The sequence below is a fragment of the Bos indicus genome, chromosome 1 (assembly GCF_029378745.1).
Source record: "Bos indicus isolate NIAB-ARS_2022 breed Sahiwal x Tharparkar chromosome 1, NIAB-ARS_B.indTharparkar_mat_pri_1.0, whole genome shotgun sequence".
NCBI lineage: Eukaryota > Metazoa > Chordata > Mammalia > Artiodactyla > Bovidae > Bos > Bos indicus.
The window spans coordinates 98695808-98713357 of NC_091760.1; the positions used below are offsets into that span (position 1 = coordinate 98695808).

Sequence of the window (17550 nt, forward strand, 5' to 3'; positions counted from 1 at the left end):
TTTGTTATGGCCAAGGGTCTGGTATGCAGCTATGATATCATGCTCATTTTTCTCTTTTTTTGTACCTGAATTCAGTGAATTTATTCTGCCCCATAAATGGTGCTATTATTATATATGTATTTTTAACAACACAAATCAGAATTTTGCATAGCTGAGGATCTTAAACAATTATTTGTTCAGCTCCTCTGTTTCACAAGTGAAAAAATTCGGATCCACATACGCTAATTGCCTTCTGTAACTGTTGTCGTTTAGTTGCTAAGTTGTTGTGTCTGACTCTTTGCGAACGCATGGACTGTAGCCCGTCAGGGTCCTCTGTCCATGGGATTTCCTAGGCAAGAATACTGGAGTGGGTTAACATTTCCTTCTCCAGGGGATCTTCCTGACCCAGGGAACAAACCCGTGTCTCTTGTGTTCTATAAAATCTGATATTAATAGATCCCAAATTAAAACACAAATCTAGAACTCTGGGTTTTTGTCTCATACCATGATCTCAAAGGCTCCCATACCCCCTGTGTTTACCAGGATGGTTTAATCGTGTATAGTTCATGAGTGTGTTATGTACTTCTTTTTAGAATTTCTGAAACTTAGGATCTGATTTGGGGGTTCTTTATCCACTTACTCCCTGGTAGCTCAGACTGTAAAGAATCCACCTGCAATACGAGATACCTGGGTTTGATCCCTGGATTGGGAAGTTCCCCTGGAGAAGGGAATGACTACCTACTCCCGTATTCTGGCCTGGAGAATTCCATGGACAGAGGCCACAGTCCATGGGGTCGCAAAGGATCGGACACAAATGATCAACTTTCACTTCACTAAACACCTACTAACTTACTGAAGCACTCAAACTTTTGGCCAAGATGTTAGCAGAGGAAAGATAGAAAATAAAAAATGCTTTTTGGTTAGAACTTCCTTATTGACTGAATTTATTCATGTTAAAGTCAATGCCATTTATTAGATTTAAAGCTTCTATGCATTCAAGCAGTTTGAAGCATGTCAAAGACAAAATGTTTCTTCCTTGTGATTTCTGTAGAAATTATTTTAAGTGAAAATTATTCTAAAAAGTTTAATGAGAGTTTAAGTTTTCTCTATCTGTGTTTTTTAGGTTATTCTGCTTAGGACAACACAATTGGGCTCATTGTACCATGGTTCTCATTGCAGTGAACCTTGGAAGTTCAAAGAAGGCCCATATATATATATTTTTTTTTTTTTCCAAAATCAGAGGCTTAATTATCAATGTGGGATCTTATCCATTTTTAAATTAATATTATTAATTTAAATTTGATGGACCTCATGATGCCAGAACAGTTTTTTAAGGGGAAATTAAATCAGCCCTTGAGTTGGTTTACTGATACTATGCCAAAGTAACTAGTTTAACAAATTTATGTTCCCCACTGGACTAACTAGATTTCTGGCATCATATGGAGACAGCCGTAGAACACTTTCAGTGGAAAGGGTACTTTCTCATGTTGAGCCCTTGAATTGGTGTATCTGCATTCAGAAGTGGAAGAAGAAGTGCCCTTCACACATGGGAGAATGAATTAAGGATTTTTTGGTTATTAAGTTAGACATTTTCACTTAAAAGTCATCTAGAGAAAGGTGATTTTTCCTTTCAAGCAACACACAAAAAATCATATAAACAGCTAACACAATCTGTACTTTAAAAGGCCAGAGGGAAAAATTGTGTCAATTACCACTTTTCTTCCTTACCATAAGAGCTGGTGGGAAGTTGGGTGGGATGATGAATTACTTTTTTATTTTGTGACTAAAGGAGAACTTCAGTAATTTATGATTTTTGATCATAAATATCATGGAAGGCAGAAACAATTAGTCAATCAATATTATGTGCTTTCTTGAAAAAAAACTGACCTGGTTTAGAAAAATAGAAATAGAAAACTGGGAGAAATTCAGAATATTGTGGGGGGATGGGTAAACAAAGACCTTGTGCTTTCATTCAAAAAGGAGAATTTAGCACCCTTTTCTTTTGTAAAGGTTTAAAGGTTAACACAGTAAAGGCTTTGGGGGCTCCTAATCACTACAGATTATGAAAATTAGTGTCTTTGCTATCAGACTAAACTGTTCACATTGCCCCGGTTTTAAAGTTAGAAAACTTTATTGTTATTTTGCAGAAGATAGCAGAATTTCCTTTAGGATTAGCAGTTGAGAAAGTGAGTTTACTAAGAAATTATTTAATCAGGCTCTGAAATTTTGAATGTAAAAAAATGATTTTCTTACTTTATTTGAAGAATACTTGAATTTGTTTCCTGTTTGTTTACAGAAGGTTTAATTGTCCCAAGTGGAAAATAAAACTGCTACCATTTCTTAATGTCTTTAATTTTGTCAGTTTTGCTTGAAATACTAAAACTGATTACCTGGGTAAACTTGTGAGCAATCAAATCATCAGTATTTTATTATGATTTTTCACAAAGTTATAAAAATTTTTGATGCAGTCTAAGTCATTTACCAGAATTGAAATCTTGGCAATGTGGAGAGTGATCTTTGCTGCAGTGTTGTTTTATGGGTGATAATTTTGGAGATCTGGTTTGCTTGTCTTGAGAAATGTCTTTTGATTTGCTTGCAAATATTTGCTCTGTGTTTGCTTTTCAGATGCAAGTACTGTGACAGGTCCTTCAGCATATCTTCCAACCTGCAGCGGCATGTTCGCAACATCCACAATAAAGAGAAGCCCTTTAAGTGTCACTTATGTGATAGGTGTTTTGGTCAACAAACCAACTTAGACAGACACCTCAAGAAGCACGAGAATGGGAACATGTCTGGTAGGTCATTGACTGTCTTCTGAGGAGGAGATGCTTGGCTTATTCTTATTTTAAAAGACAGTTGTGATCGCTCATCTCTCATTCCCCTTTGACACGAGAATCAGATCCTATTGTGAAAATTTGTAGCACTTTTCCCTTGAGATTTTTGAACGAAGTAAACTGTTAAATAATACACAACCCAGAGCTTCATTTGGACCATTTTATTTTCTGGATGCATCTCAATGGGCAATCTCGAGCACAGAGAACCATAGTTGGAACTCAAAGGAGACTGATGAATCATGATTTTCTAAATTACAGGGAACAATCTTTGACCCTGTTGGCATAGAACGTGGCCACTGGCCTGGCCGGGATGACCAGAGTGGAGCCCCATGCTCTCAGTATTAACCTAGAAACCACAGCTGCTTTTGCAAACAGTCTGCAGTTCAGAAAACTTCTCTAGGGGACCTGTTTTACATATGAGAGATAAAAGACTGTCAGCCTTATCAGAGTAGCCTGTAGCAAATGCTAGTGGTGTGTGATTTTTGGTCACAAATTCTGATGCAAAATTAAGTTTAAAATGGCAAAAAAAAACTAGCCTTCCTTTAACCCAGGCCTACTAATGCAGTTAGCAGAAGACATGGTGGCTTTCTTGCCTTTGACTTCTAATGTGTGTGTGTGTGTACTCAGTGGCTCAGTTGTGTCCAGCTATTTGCAACCCCGTGGACTGTAGCCCACAAGTCTCCTCTGTCCATGAAATTTTCCAGGCAAGAATACTGGAGCGGGTTGCCATTTCCTACTCCAGGGGATCTTCCTGATTCAGAGATTGAACTTGCATCTGTTGCATCTCCTGCATTGGCAGGCAGATTCTTTACCACTGTGCCACCTGGGAAGCCCTTGGCTTCTAATACTTAGATAACATTGACCAGCTGGCATATGTGTGTGATGCCAATCTTATGTACTGTAATTGTTTCTAGAGAATTAAGGGAATGACTTGGCAATGAAGGGAGGGGGCATGTATGGAATCCCTGAAAAGAGATTTTAAGAACAGAGAAAAGTTGGATTGATACAAAGTAGTCTTTCCTTACGGAGAAGGCGATGGCACGCCACTCCCGTACTCTTGCCTGGCAAATCCCATGGATGGAGGAGCCTGGTGGGCTGCAGTCAGTCCATGGGGTCGCTAAGAGTCGGACACAACTGAGCGACTTCCCTTTCACTTTTCACTTTCATGCTTTGGAGAAGGAAATGGCAACCCAATCCAGTGTTCTTGCCTGGAGAATCCCAGAGACAGGGGAGCCTGGTGTGCTGCCATCTATGGGGTCACACAGAGTCGGGCACGACTGAAGTGACTTAGCAGCAGCAGCAGCAGTCTTTCCTTAAGGAAATTATTTTATTATTAATCCTTCCTCTAGTGTAAAGGGACATTGCTTATGATTTTTGAATGAACTATGTACTATTTGTTTCCCTTAAAGCCAAAACTCTAATGATCATGGTTTAAAAATATTGGATTTTAGAGACAAGAGTCTAATCTAGTACTCAAAAGTGACAACACTTTCTGCATACACCCTTATGGTATATCACTATAATTTTTCTAGTCAAAATTATTTCAGAAAACAAATAAATAATTTAAAAAGTATAATGTGTCAAAATTGAATACTTATTTGTTGGCCCAGATTATAACTTCATGAAGCTGAAGGGTATTCTAACCAGTTGTGTTTGGCATCTAGACTATTGTGATGAACTATCAAGCCACAGATATTCTGTGGGCAAGATAAACAAACGAAGCAAATATTAGTATAAAGTTTGACCACATATTATAAAGAGTTTATAATTTGTAAATGTATGGAAATTTTAGGCAATCTTTTGATACAGCTATTTTGATTCTAATTTTATAGGTAAGGAAACTGAAGAACCTTCTATAATCCACAGACCCAATATTGTCTTATTAATACTGTCTCAAGACTGGTGTGTTCTGGGTCTGCCCACAGCTTAGCTCAACAAAGCAGAATGCCATATTTCCAGCATGTGTTCAGGCTTTATTTGATAACATACATTAGCACAGGGGCAATAAATACATATTAACTGCCACCAGGACTGGGTATACAGTTTTTTCTGGCAGAATGTTCTTAAGACCTTTCTACAATTTGCCTTACTCTGCACTCTCATTCTACGAATAAAAACGTTCCTATATCACAGTGGAGGAAGCTGGTGGGAGAAAGAACATCTTTGGGAGATTGTACCCCATGATTTCAGTGGTTCACAGTAGTCCCCATTATTCACTGGCACAGATACTGTGGTAAAATTGGGAAGACCTTGACCTCCTAAAGTTTTCATTATTAATACTTGAAAATACTTGAAGACTTTAGGAAACAACATTGATCGAATGAAGAAGGTGTGAGATTTCAAATAAGTCGCCCTCTAAATGATAGTCTTTTTCACAAAAGGCTTTCTGTCCCCTCAGGTACGGCAACATCATCGCCTCATTCTGAACTGGAAAGCACAGGTGCAATCCTCGATGACAAGGAAGACGCTTACTTCACAGAAATTCGAAATTTCATCGGGAATAGCAACCACGGCAGCCAGTCCCCCAGGAACGCCGAAGAGAGGTAAAGCTGGTCTTCCCCTTTTTAAAGTCAGTGATTTCAGAAGTGAACGTTTTGAAATACATTTCAGTGCTCATTTTTGTGACACTGCTTTACTCCTGCCACCAATGGTTGGTGTTTGTTTAGTACAGATTAAATACCAAATGTTCTTCTAAGCACTTTATGTGTATCAATGAACTTAATTACCCGAATACCCCATGAGATAGGGACTGTAATTATGTAATTTTATCACTGAAGGAATGGCAACATTGAAGGTTAAATGACTTGCTAAATGTCACATAAGTAATAAACGAGATTTAACCTAGGCTGTCTGGTTCTGTAGCCCACGATTTTAGCACCATTCTATTCCGCCTCTCTTTATAGCTAATTAGAATATTTTACCAAAACTTGGCAATTAGAAGGAAAAGCCACACAGGGGTTCAGTTGAATCATTGACTAATGCTGGTTACTATTATGTATCATATTATGTATAATGTATACATACAGTGTGGAGAAGGCAATGGCACCCCACTCCAGTACTCTTGCCTGGAAAATCCCATGGACGGAGGAGTCTGGTAGGCTGCAGACCATGGGTCGAGAAGAGTCGGACACGACTGAGCGACTTCACTTTCACTTTTCCCTTTCATGCATTGGAGAAGGAAATGGCAACCCACTCCAGTGTTCTTGCCTGGAGAATCCCAGGGGCGGGGAAGTCTGGTGGGCTGCCGTCTATGGGGTCGCACAGAGTTGGACACGACTGAAGCGACTTAGCAGCAGCAGCAGCAGCAGCAGCATACATACAGTGACAGTGTGAGTTGTTCAGTCGTGTCCACCTCTTTGCAACCATGCCCATGGATTGTACCCTGCCAAGCTCCTTTGTCCATGGATGGGATTCTTCAGGCAAGAATACTGGAGTGGGTTGTCATTCCCTTTTCTAGGGGATCTTCCCAACCCAGGGATTAAACCTGGATCTCCTGCACTGCAGGCAGATTCTTTACTCTCTGAGCCACCAGGGAAGCCCCATACATATAATGTATGACTGTATATATTATATGACCATATGTATCTATATATGTTAACATTATATGACTATATGTATGTATAGATATTTATACATAAAATACGTATTGTCATCCAAATATCTTTTTTGAAACCATTTGTGACTTAATAAGATTCTGTCACTTCTTTATATGCTTTCAAGTGCATCCTTATTTAATTCCAGCATGTTTGTTTCAGTGGGTATAATTACACTTGTTTTTAGTGACCTGGTGCGCTGGATTCCTCGTCATTCTCAACATCAAGCATATATGGCTTAACTGATATACATATAGGGCTTCTCTGGTGGCTCAGCAATAAAGAATCTGCCTGCAACGCAGGAGATGCAGATTCCATCCCTGGGTTGGGAAGATCCCCTGAAGAAGAAAATGGTTACCCACTCCCGTATTTTTGCCTGGGAAATCCTGTGACAGAGGAGCTTGGCAGGCTGCAGTCCATGGGTCGCAAAGAGTCGGACACGACTGAGCAACTAACAACAACATAACAATCTAGCATTTTATGTTTTATGTGATATAAAGGAAACATTATTTTACCCAAACTACTGGGTTTAATTTTTCTTACCTATAAGTTATAAATATCTGGCATTGAGAACTGTGTTATTCTAAATGTAACTGTCCAATGGCCTATTAAATTAGGATGCTGCACCGTAAATTTTAATGTAGCATGAAATTAGTTAATGAAAGTTCCATTACTTTTTATCACGCAAGTGTTGTTATTGTCCTCTGTTTTTGATGCTATTAAAAGTCAGAGTTAATTGTTTCAGATAGTTTTCCACTAAAGCAGTATTAAATAAGCCTTATTTTCCAAGATTATATAAAAATATATGATCACTTCTGTTGTTTAGCTTGTATAAAAGTGTCTCTAAGGGAAAGAAGAGAGAATATCTGCTATGGCATGACTCTTCCAGCTTCTGAGAAGCCTGACAAAACGAAACTTTGTGCTGTTGGGCGTATCTCTCCCTCTGCTTGCCCGTGTGTATGTGTGTGTGTGTGTGTGTGTGTGAGAGAGAGAGAGAGAGAGAGAGGGAGAGATAGAAAGGCAGAGGTGAGGCAGAGACTCAGAAGTACAAAGTACTAAGGACAAGTAAGAAAGACAGTCATGATCTTATATTTTAATAATGATAGTTACATGATACAAATAAGAAATATCGAACAAAAAGCACCATTTGTGTTCTGAGACACCTATTCAGATTTCAAACCCTTAGTTGGAAATTTGTGAACCATAAAGCTGCAACATCTGGCTTCAACATGTCTAAACAGCATAGAAGTAAGAAGACTGAGTCATCTAACTTTTCTCCCCTCAACTCCTATCAGACTACTTTTGATGAATAATTTATCTTCTATAAATTGCCACATTTGAAGGCAAAATTAACAAATAGGTTTTCTTAATCACGTTGGCTTTGTTACGTTTGGTTTTCATCCATGCACTCTTTTGTTCTTTTACTTTTTCTTTCATTTATTTTAAAATAACAATTTCGATCCATTCGGGCCAGCAAGTTGGCAGTGTAACTGGAAACTAATAATTTATGTCTGTGCAAAACATGTTTTCATCATTCTTTGATAAAAGAGGTTAAGTGATGGATTGTATTAAAAAAACTTAATGATGATATGACTTTTTCTGGTCAAATGAATTTTTACTATGTGCCTCTGTCACACCCAGGATTGTTTAATTTATGCATTTTTTTTCTGTCCTGGGAAATCTAAATATAAAATTATACTCATTTTTTTTTTAAATGTGGAAAATTGATGGGGGTCTATTGCTGGTTTCTGATTTTCCATAACCTGAAAAATAGTTACATTGTGAAAATTGTACATGACTGTAACAATAATTTAGCAGCCTCAGCAAGTTTTCTGAGTTAGTAAATATATAGGACTACCGGATGCCAGTGTGTATGCTAAGTAGCCTCAGTCATGTCTGACTCTTTGTAACCCCATGGACTGTATGTAGCCTGTGTTAGGCTCCTGTGTTCCAGCATGGGATTCTTCAGGCAAGAATGCTGGAGTGGGTTGCCATTTCCTTTTCCAGGGGATCTTCCTGGTCCAGGGATCGAACCCGCATCTCTTGAGCCTCCTGCATTGGCAGGCGGGTTCTTTACCTCTAGCGCCACATGGGAAACCCACCTAGACACCTACAATTGTTTAATTTCTAACAAGCTTTCTGTACTTGGGCAAGTGCCTTAACCTCTCTGATCATATATCTTTGAAAGGAGGAAGTTAGGAGGGATTCAAAACATTTATAATTATTTTCTAACAGTTTCATCTTAATCTTGCAATGAAAGAAATTCAGCTTATACATATTTTAATGTTTCCTTTAAAGCCTGAAAAGCTTATCCTCATTTCATAAACGTTCTCAAATGTATTAAATGGGGACTTCTATGTTATTAAACATTTTTTATAATTAAACTTTCGAATTACATATTGCAATCCTTGCCACCACTAAAATACTACAAATGATGTTGTAAATATAATAGGCTTCTTTTGCATCATTATATTACACATATAAACTTCAAAAGATATTTGTACAATGACATTTTTATATCATTTCCCACCCCAGTGTTATCCTGGGAAACAAGGAATATTTTTACATTCAGACTATCACGGATAATTTGAACAAAGTACAAATAAATGAGTTCTCAATCACTTCCAAGTCTCAGGAGAGTGTTTAAGTGCCGTATACCACCAGTGTCACCTAGAAAGAGCAAATACTGGTTGGTCCTTGGCAGCCACTCTAACACTTTATTTGAACTCTTAGATTCTCTTAAGCATGCATGTTGAAGCTTTGGCAGTGTTGCTTATGGGTATGAGTTTTCCAGAAATCTGTTCTCTTAAATGGTACCTACTTCTATGGTAATTAGGTAACTTTATATAGAGAAAAACCTGTGTGTGCTTTTTATATCATATATAACAATATCATTTATCAAGCAAAGGCCTGATAAGAAATAGGAGACTAAGATTGTTTTCCCAGTTCTGCCAGAGGTTCCATTTATAATCTGAATAATCACACAATTATTTTTTTCATTTTTCCATTTGTGAGGTTACATTTTCCCATGGTTGCCATAGAGCCTAAATGATAAAAATTTACTCTAGAAATGTGGAAAACCTAAATTATTGCTAGAAAGACATAATGTTAATAATAGAGCTAACTGCATGTTTTGAAATGACACCAGTAATTGAGCCTGCTTCTTTTTTATGCTTTTGAAAGAATGAATGGCAGTCACTTTAAAGATGAAAAGGCTTTGGTGACCAATCAAAATTCAGACTTACTGGATGATGAAGAAGTAGAAGATGAGGTGTTGTTAGATGAGGAGGATGAAGACAATGATATTACTGGGAAAATGGGAAAGGAACCAGGGACGAGTAATTTACATGAAGGAAACCCCGAGGATGACTATGAAGACACCAGCACCCTGGAAATGAGCTGTAAAGCATCCCCAATGAGGTGAGAAGCAAGGGTGGATCCACAGAGGGTTACGATTCCTGCTGCTCTGCTCTTTCACAAGCACGCTATTCCAGGGCATAAGCAATTTGTGAGCAATGAATCGTAAAAACTATTTGAATTAGCAAGGCATACGCAGTGGATTAATTTTAAAAAGACGGAAACAAAGTGGCCATGAACATAATCCTCAGCATATAAATACATCGATAGATGTGGAACTGATTAATCTGAGTAAGGAAGGGTAAATGAAAGGTTAAACAAGTACACAATCACTTATTTAGACTCTACCTATAAAACTCAAAGAAAAATCGGGCTTTTGGCATTATCTAATTTGTTCAATTTATCATGTGTTATTCAAATATTATTGAGAGAAATATCACTTTATTTGCTGTATATGGAATCTATATAGATGACAAATGTTTAAAAGGAAAACATTAGCCCAATAATTAAATTGACTGGAATATTATATTTTCATATGGATAATTGGTGCCAACTGAATATCATCATAACTGGCTTTATTTTAAATGGAAATTGTATGAATTCTGTCTCCACTGCATTGCTGACTTCACATGTCATTGACTTTAATTCTTTATCTCAAATATATTCTTGCTTTAGTCATGAAAAATCTTAAAAGAAATATATGCATAAGATACAATATTTGTAAGTTTTTTGAAGAATTCAAGAATCGATGGAGGCTACTTTCTACTGCAAATATAATATGACGTTTGACAAGTGTATGAAATCAAATGAAAAGTGATTTGGTTGGATATCAAACTGAAAAAGAAAAAAAAAACAACCCTCTGTGCTTTCCCATTGGTTCATTTTAGGTATAAAGAGGAAGAATATAAAACTGGACTTTCTGCTCTAGATCATATAAGGCACTTCACAGATAGCCTCAAAATGAGGAAAATGGAAGATAATCAATATACAGAAGCTGAGGTGTCTTCTTTCAGTGCTTCCCATGTGCCAGAGGAACTTAAACAACCGTTACACAGAAAGTCCAAGTCACAGGTACATACTTTCCTGCAGTATAGCATCCTGGTGACATTGTGCCTTTGACGCCAAAGGCAGATACTCTTTGCAATGTTCTAGAATCTGAGCAGGTTCAGATGCTTTACTCAAAAGGTTCCTATCTCTGCCTATGACTGAATCCAAAATAGTTAACTGCTACAGCAATTAATATGACTGGATTCTGCACAGAAATTTCTGTGACAAACCCTGACCTCCAATAATCCAACCTTTCCTTTGCAATCACCTTACTTTTGTATAGATGGTCCATAAACATTTGATTGCACCTATTTGGAGTAGGAAATGGCAACCCACTCCAGTATTCTTGCCTGGAGAATTCCATGGACAGTACATGGGGTTGCAAAGAGTTGGACACAACCTAGCGACTAACAATTTCACTTCATTTGTATATTACGTCAGAATTATTTTCTAATTGCTTTATGTCTATAATTTTTGTCAACCTAATTATATTTTGATATTTTTGGAAAGTGAATTCTATCCCCTGTTCTTTTTTCTTACTGTACATAGTTAGTACCTTCCTTTGTAGCTCAGTTGGTAAAGAATCTGCCTGCAATGCAGGAGACCCAGGTTTGATCCCTGGGTTGGGTGGATACCCTGGAGAAGGAAATGGCAACCCACTCCAGTATTCTTGCCTGGAGAATCTCATGGACAGAGGAGCCTGGCAGGCTATAGTCCATGGGTTTGCAAAAGTTGGACATGACTTAGTGACTAAACCACCATACATAGTTAGTATACAAATCAACTAATGATAGAATTTAGAAATAAACTAAATTTAGGAGGGTCAGAGTTGAAATGAATTGCCAAAAGTCTATAGCAACTTAATGGCAAACCTGGAAATTAACCCTATCAGTTTTAAATGAATGAATGAATGGTACCCAAGTTCGATGGTGTTTACAGCAATCTATCAGCACTATGGTAACCAAAATAAATCCATCTGAGGATCTATAAATATCATTGAAAAGAGCCTCAGTTCTTCTTCCACAAAAAAGGGAATCGGTCCTCTCTGCTTGACATCTGCACTCAACCAGTTTGTTTGCGCAGGTCCTGAAAAGAAGAAGAAAAAAACTTTCTGTCGTAACCATATTTGTTGGTCACTTTGGTTTAATTGTTTGATCCTGAGTTCATTTTGGAGGTGCCCCTACATACCAAACCGTGTGACTGTATTCATTACTACATTTGGAAATTTTCTATTTGGCTGAGATGTTTTGGGCCATCTTAATAGCAAATGTGGTCATATCTCAACTAAAATGGGAAAAACGTTATCCCACTGGGATAGTACCAATTTTAAAATATTAGTAAATTCAATAAAACGTCTTAAGATGTCATGTATGGTAACAGACAAAACAAATGTTTTTTCTGAATTGAAGTGAAAGCAGCCAGCCTCATCTCTGACTAGCTGCACTTCTGTGGGTTTGAGAACATCACTTCACAACTCTGGGTACCATTTTCTTACTGTAAAGTGGGGTGAGTAGAGAAGACGTCTAAGATCCCTTCCTGCTCTATCATTCAATGGTGATAAAAATGAACTTTGCAATTTCTAACGCTAAAAGTAACCCAGCCAGTTTAAACATCTCATTTTCACCTGGAGACAGCCATAAGAAGTGGCTAATGTTTTTTGTTTTTTTTTTTTAACTCTTAGTTTCCCATTTTTCCTTCCTTATTGATCAGAGAAACTGGGGAGTCAACTTTTCTTTTTTGAAAAAAATTATTTTCATGATTCCACCCCAAATTATAAGACATTACAAGGCACAATACTGAAAATTCCTGAAATTGTCACAAGTGATAGAAAGCAAAGGGTCCTGGGAACCTAGAAGTATTGGAAGTGATATATTTCAGTACCGGCATTTTGATATATAAAGTCCCTGCCCAATTGGGCTAACAATTACCCTCACGAGAAATACTAGAATTTTGCAATTTTTAACTTGTATTTTTATTGTTACTTTATAATGTCATATCGGAGAAGGCAATGGCACCCCACTCCAGTACTCTTGCCTGGAAAATCCCATGGATGGAGGAGCCTGGTAGGCTGCAGTCCATGGGGTCGCTGAGGGTCGGACACGACTGAGCGACTTCACTTTCACTTTTCACTTTCATGCATTGGAGAAGGAAATGGCAACCCACTCCAGTGTTCTTGCCTGGAGAATCCCAGGGACGGGGGAGCCTGGTGGGCTGCTGTCTCAGGGGTCGCACAGAGTCGGACACGACTGAAGCGATTTAGCAGCAGCAGCAGCAGCATAATGTCATATATATATGTATATATATTTATATCAGTTTGAAAATGGTGACTTTGTTTCATGAGACTTTATTCTTTCATTCCATTGTTGCTGTCAGTTTTGTGCTGAGCACTGATCCTTGTGCATGAAAATGTTTATTTCCTTTGATTACCAAAAGACAGATATTCCATATTTACCACTTTCTAGAATCTGAATAGATTCAGATGCTATACTCAAAACTCATACATTTACTCTGTGATTTTTATAGTGATTGAATGGAAAATAGTTGACTAATACAGCAGTGGCTGCCCTCTGCATGGAATTTTCTCTGCAAAACCTATCCTACAAAAAGGTAGTTTCAGGAGGCATGTATGCATGCACACTAAGGTGCTTCAGTCGTGTCCAGCTCTTTGCGACCCTATGGACTGTAGCCCACCAGGCTCCTCTGTCCATGGGATTCTCCAGGCAAGAGTACTGGAGAATTGCCATTCCCTTCTCCAGGGGATCTTCGCAACCCAGGGATCAAACCTGTGGTTCTTATGTCTCTTGCAATGGCAGGTGGGTGCTTTACCACTAGTGCCACCTGTGATACCTGCTGTTTCAGGGTGCATGCATGTGTGCTATGTCTCTTCAGCCATGTCTGACTCTGTGCGACCTTATGGACTGTAGCCCACCAGGCTCCTCTGTCCATGGAATTGTCTAGGCAAGAATACTGGAGTGGGTTGCCATGCCCTTCGCCACAGGTAGTTTCAGGATAACAGGTATTATTCACATCAGGCACGCTAAGCTAAACACTTTATGTAAGTTAGTGCTTGTGGTTCCTCCACAACCGTTGGAAGTAAGTTGTTATTATTATCCACATTTTATATGAAGGAAGCGACCTTGAAAGATTAAGCAACTTGCCCAAGGTCACACAGCTAGTTGAATAGAGGCAGGATAGAAGCCAGGATTAAAACTTAGGATTTCAAAATTTTCTCTCTGCTCCCTTTTCTTTTTCTAAATACCAGAATGAGTTTTGTTAAAACCATGTCAGACTAATCTTTTATCTTGATCTGTAAATGTGAGTACATAATGAAATAAAGTTAAGTGCTCATTTCACCCATACTTTAAACCTGAAAAGGAGAAGGACTCTGTATTATTTATCCTTAACATCCTAGGACCTAGCACAGTGCCTGGCATAGAGTAGATGCTTAAGAAATATTTTTTAAACGTCTGCTGAGATTTTGTGGAGGTCCAAAAGGCAAATTGCATGCAGAAAAGTCAAATGTGTACATTTAGAGCAGTGACCCAGCAAATCAAAATCAGCCCGAGAGGGCAGATTTTCTAACTGTATGCCATGATTACGGAAGAAACCACAGACCGGCCACATGTCTCAGCATGACTCCCAGAGATGAAATTCTGCTTCACAACAGAGGCATTTTGTCTTTGTTTACCGACAGTGGAATGTCTTTGGCAGGACTTTAATGATTCCACTTCAGCAGCATTTTGACAAGCAAGTTAGCAATGGATGAGACCAACAATAGCAAATCAACAGTGAAAAGTTCACTCCCAAGTCAAGACCAAACATTTCATTTGAATATTTGACTTGGCAGCAAATGGGGAGATTCTCTGAACAGTTATTTAGAATTTGACATGATAATAGGTAAGAGAGTACTTCCTCACAGAGCACCCCTGTACATCCTCTGTTTGGCAAACCCTGGAGCCCAGGGGTGAGAACTTTATTGGGTCTTGTGATTTGTTTGAGTTTTTGGTAGAACCTACTTGATCTACCTCGATTTTCAAGGTCTTTGAGTGTCAGCATTGAATATTTCAAGCTTGGAGGGAAAGTGGAGAGAGGACACTGGATTTGGGCAGATAAGCTTTTATTGATGACTTTCCTGGTGGCTCGGATGGTTAAGCATCTGTCTATAATGTGGGAGACCCGGGTTCGATCCCTGGGTTGGGAAGATCCCCTGGAGAAGGAAATGGCAATCCACTCCAGTACTATTGCCTGGAAAATCCCATGGACAGAGGAGCCTGGTAGGCTACAATCCATGGGGTCGCAAAGAGTCGGACACGACCGAGCGACTTCACTTTCTTTCTTTCAGTGTCTAGTTAAGTGACTTTGGGCAAGTCTTTTCACCTTCAGGGCTCTCAGTCATCCAGAGAAGTAGTCTGTGGCATGCTTCCCCTAGATGCTTCCACAGTGCTGTCAAGGCAGAGTTGTCTCTTATATGTATTTTCTGTTTCAGTTGTAAGCATTCAGTAATATTTTGGGTGAGTCAAACATGTACATCAACAGTGAAAGGGTGGTTATTATATTTATGGCTGGGGAGGGGGATGACTCCTGTTTCTTAATGGAGGCATAATTGTCATTCTAGGTAGGATCATTAATTTTTTGTTCTGCAGATTGTGTCACTTTTGTGGCCCTGAGGCACTGAAGGCCAGCAGTAACTCCATGCCATTGTAACACACAAGAAATGTCCCTCCCTTTTCCCAACACACCCATGAGGGATGCTCCTTCTCAGGATCCCAGCTCTTCCTAACATTCACCCAAGATAGCCTTCAAATGAAAAGCGATGTTTTTCAAATGCCATTTACCGATTCTCTCCTTTCTACCCCAGGCATACGCTATGATGTTGTCATTGTCCGACAAGGAGTCCCTGCATTCTTCATCCCACAGTTCTTCCAACGTGTGGCATAGTATGGCGAGGGCTGCAGCAGAATCCAGTGCCATCCAGTCCATAAGCCACGTATGACATTCTCAAGGTTGACCAGAGTGGGACCAAGTCCAACCGTAGCATGGCTCTTTCACGTAGGACTATTTAAAAGACTGCTGAGCAGAATGCCTTAGAAACCTGAAGGGTCACTCATGTAAAGTCTGGGGACCTTAAACGGAAGGATTAAAAAAGAAAAGAAAGAAAGAGAAAGAAAGAAAGAAAAGGAAACTATTTATTCTCGATATTTTGTTTTGCACAGCCAAGGCAGCTGCTGACTTCTGGAGGATCAATGCGACTTAAAGTGATTCAGTAAAAATGAAAACCTTGCTGGGCAGAAGGCGTCTTCCCATTCACCTTGCCCTTGGGAGTGGGTGGGTGAGAGGAGCAGTTGAGATGGCGGCATGAACACTCCATAGAAACTGAATTCTTTTTTTGTACCTGACACATGATTGGGAACAGTTGCTTTTAATTACAGATTTAATTTTCTTGCTTTGTTAAAGTTTTTATGTAATTTAACCCTTCGAAGACAGAAGTAGTTGAATGAAATGCACACTTGATTATTATAGAAACTGATAACAGGGAGTTGCCCATTAACTTTTGCCTTCTTTAAGTACATTGTTTAAAACTAGGGAACAAGGGTATGTGTATATTGTAAACTATGGATGTTCAGATGCTCAGAGAGGTTAAGTCAGTGAAGTAACCTGTTCATCACCAGTACGGCTGTACCACTACACTAATAGAAGGTTTGCCAAATCCTTGTAATAACATCTTAATTTTAGACAATCATGTCACTGTTTTTTAATGTTTAATTTTTTTGTGTATGTTGCGTGTATCATGTATTTATTTGTTGGCAAACTATTGTTTGTTGATTAAAATAGCACTGTTCCATTCAGCCACTACTTTCTGACGTCCGAGGCACACCCCGTTTTGAATTGCAAGGACCAAGGTGACTTGACCTGTGTATGGGAGTGCCAAATGGTGTTTGGCTTTTCTTAACATTCCTTTTTTTGTTGTTTTGTTTTCCTTCTTAATGAGCTAAATACGAATAGATGCAACTTAGTTTTTGTAATACTGAAATTGATTCAATTGTATAAACGATTATAATTTCTTTCATGAAAGCATGATTCTTCTGATTAAAAACTGTACCCCATATTTTATGCTGGTTGTGTGCAAGCTTGTGCGATGTTATGTTCATGTTAATCCTATTTGTAAAATGAAGTGTTCCAGACCTTATGTTAAAAGAGAGACGTAAATAACAGACTGTATTCAGTTATTTTGCCCTTTATTGAGGAACCAGATTTGTTTTCTTTTTGTTTGTAATCTCATTTTGAAATAATCGGCGAGTTGAGGTACTTTCTTCCAATGCTTTGTACAATATAAACTGTTATGCCTTTCAGTGCATTACTATGGGAGGAGCAACTAAAAAATAAAGACTTACAAAAATGGTTATTTTTCCCACAGTGTTGTATTTTCCCTTCTCATGCAATTTTCGTTTCCCTTTGGGATCCAGTGATTTAAAGATATGCCGTCTGGGACTCTGATGTCCTAACAGATACATGGAATGTAGAGCATGTGTGTATAGACATTTGAGATGACATGAAAGATAGCCCTGGGCCCATGGGGAATTGGACTCTCTTCCACTCATTGCTCTGGAATTTCTCCATGTGGTGCAAAGTCAGGGCTCAGGTGCAATAGTACAGGGTCCTTAGGATTACCCCACATCTGCAGTACCCATTTTAGTTAGGACAGAGCAACCTAGTTTTTTTTCTTCTTCTTTATTTTACGT

General features: G+C 38.6%; 1 protein-coding gene across 12 annotated transcripts in view; it reads left to right on the forward strand.

Moving 5' to 3' along the window:
• Nucleotides 1-17209, forward strand: part of MECOM (MDS1 and EVI1 complex locus) — a 627727-nt gene extending 610518 nt beyond the window's left edge. For 11 of the 12 annotated variants that reach the window (XM_019959835.2, XM_019959845.2, XM_019959841.2 and 8 more), the window contains 5 exons: nt 2605-2774; nt 5212-5356; nt 9590-9826; nt 10651-10834; nt 15669-17209. In XM_019959835.2, the coding sequence (XP_019815394.2) occupies nt 2605-2774; nt 5212-5356; nt 9590-9826; nt 10651-10834; nt 15669-15803 (871 nt within the window). In that variant the 3' untranslated portion in view covers nt 15804-17209. The remainder of the gene's footprint in view (nt 1-2604; nt 2775-5211; nt 5357-9589; nt 9827-10650; nt 10835-15668) is intronic. The other variant, XM_019959853.2, reaches the window with a different exon arrangement.
• Nucleotides 17210-17550: the final 341 nt, after the last annotated feature.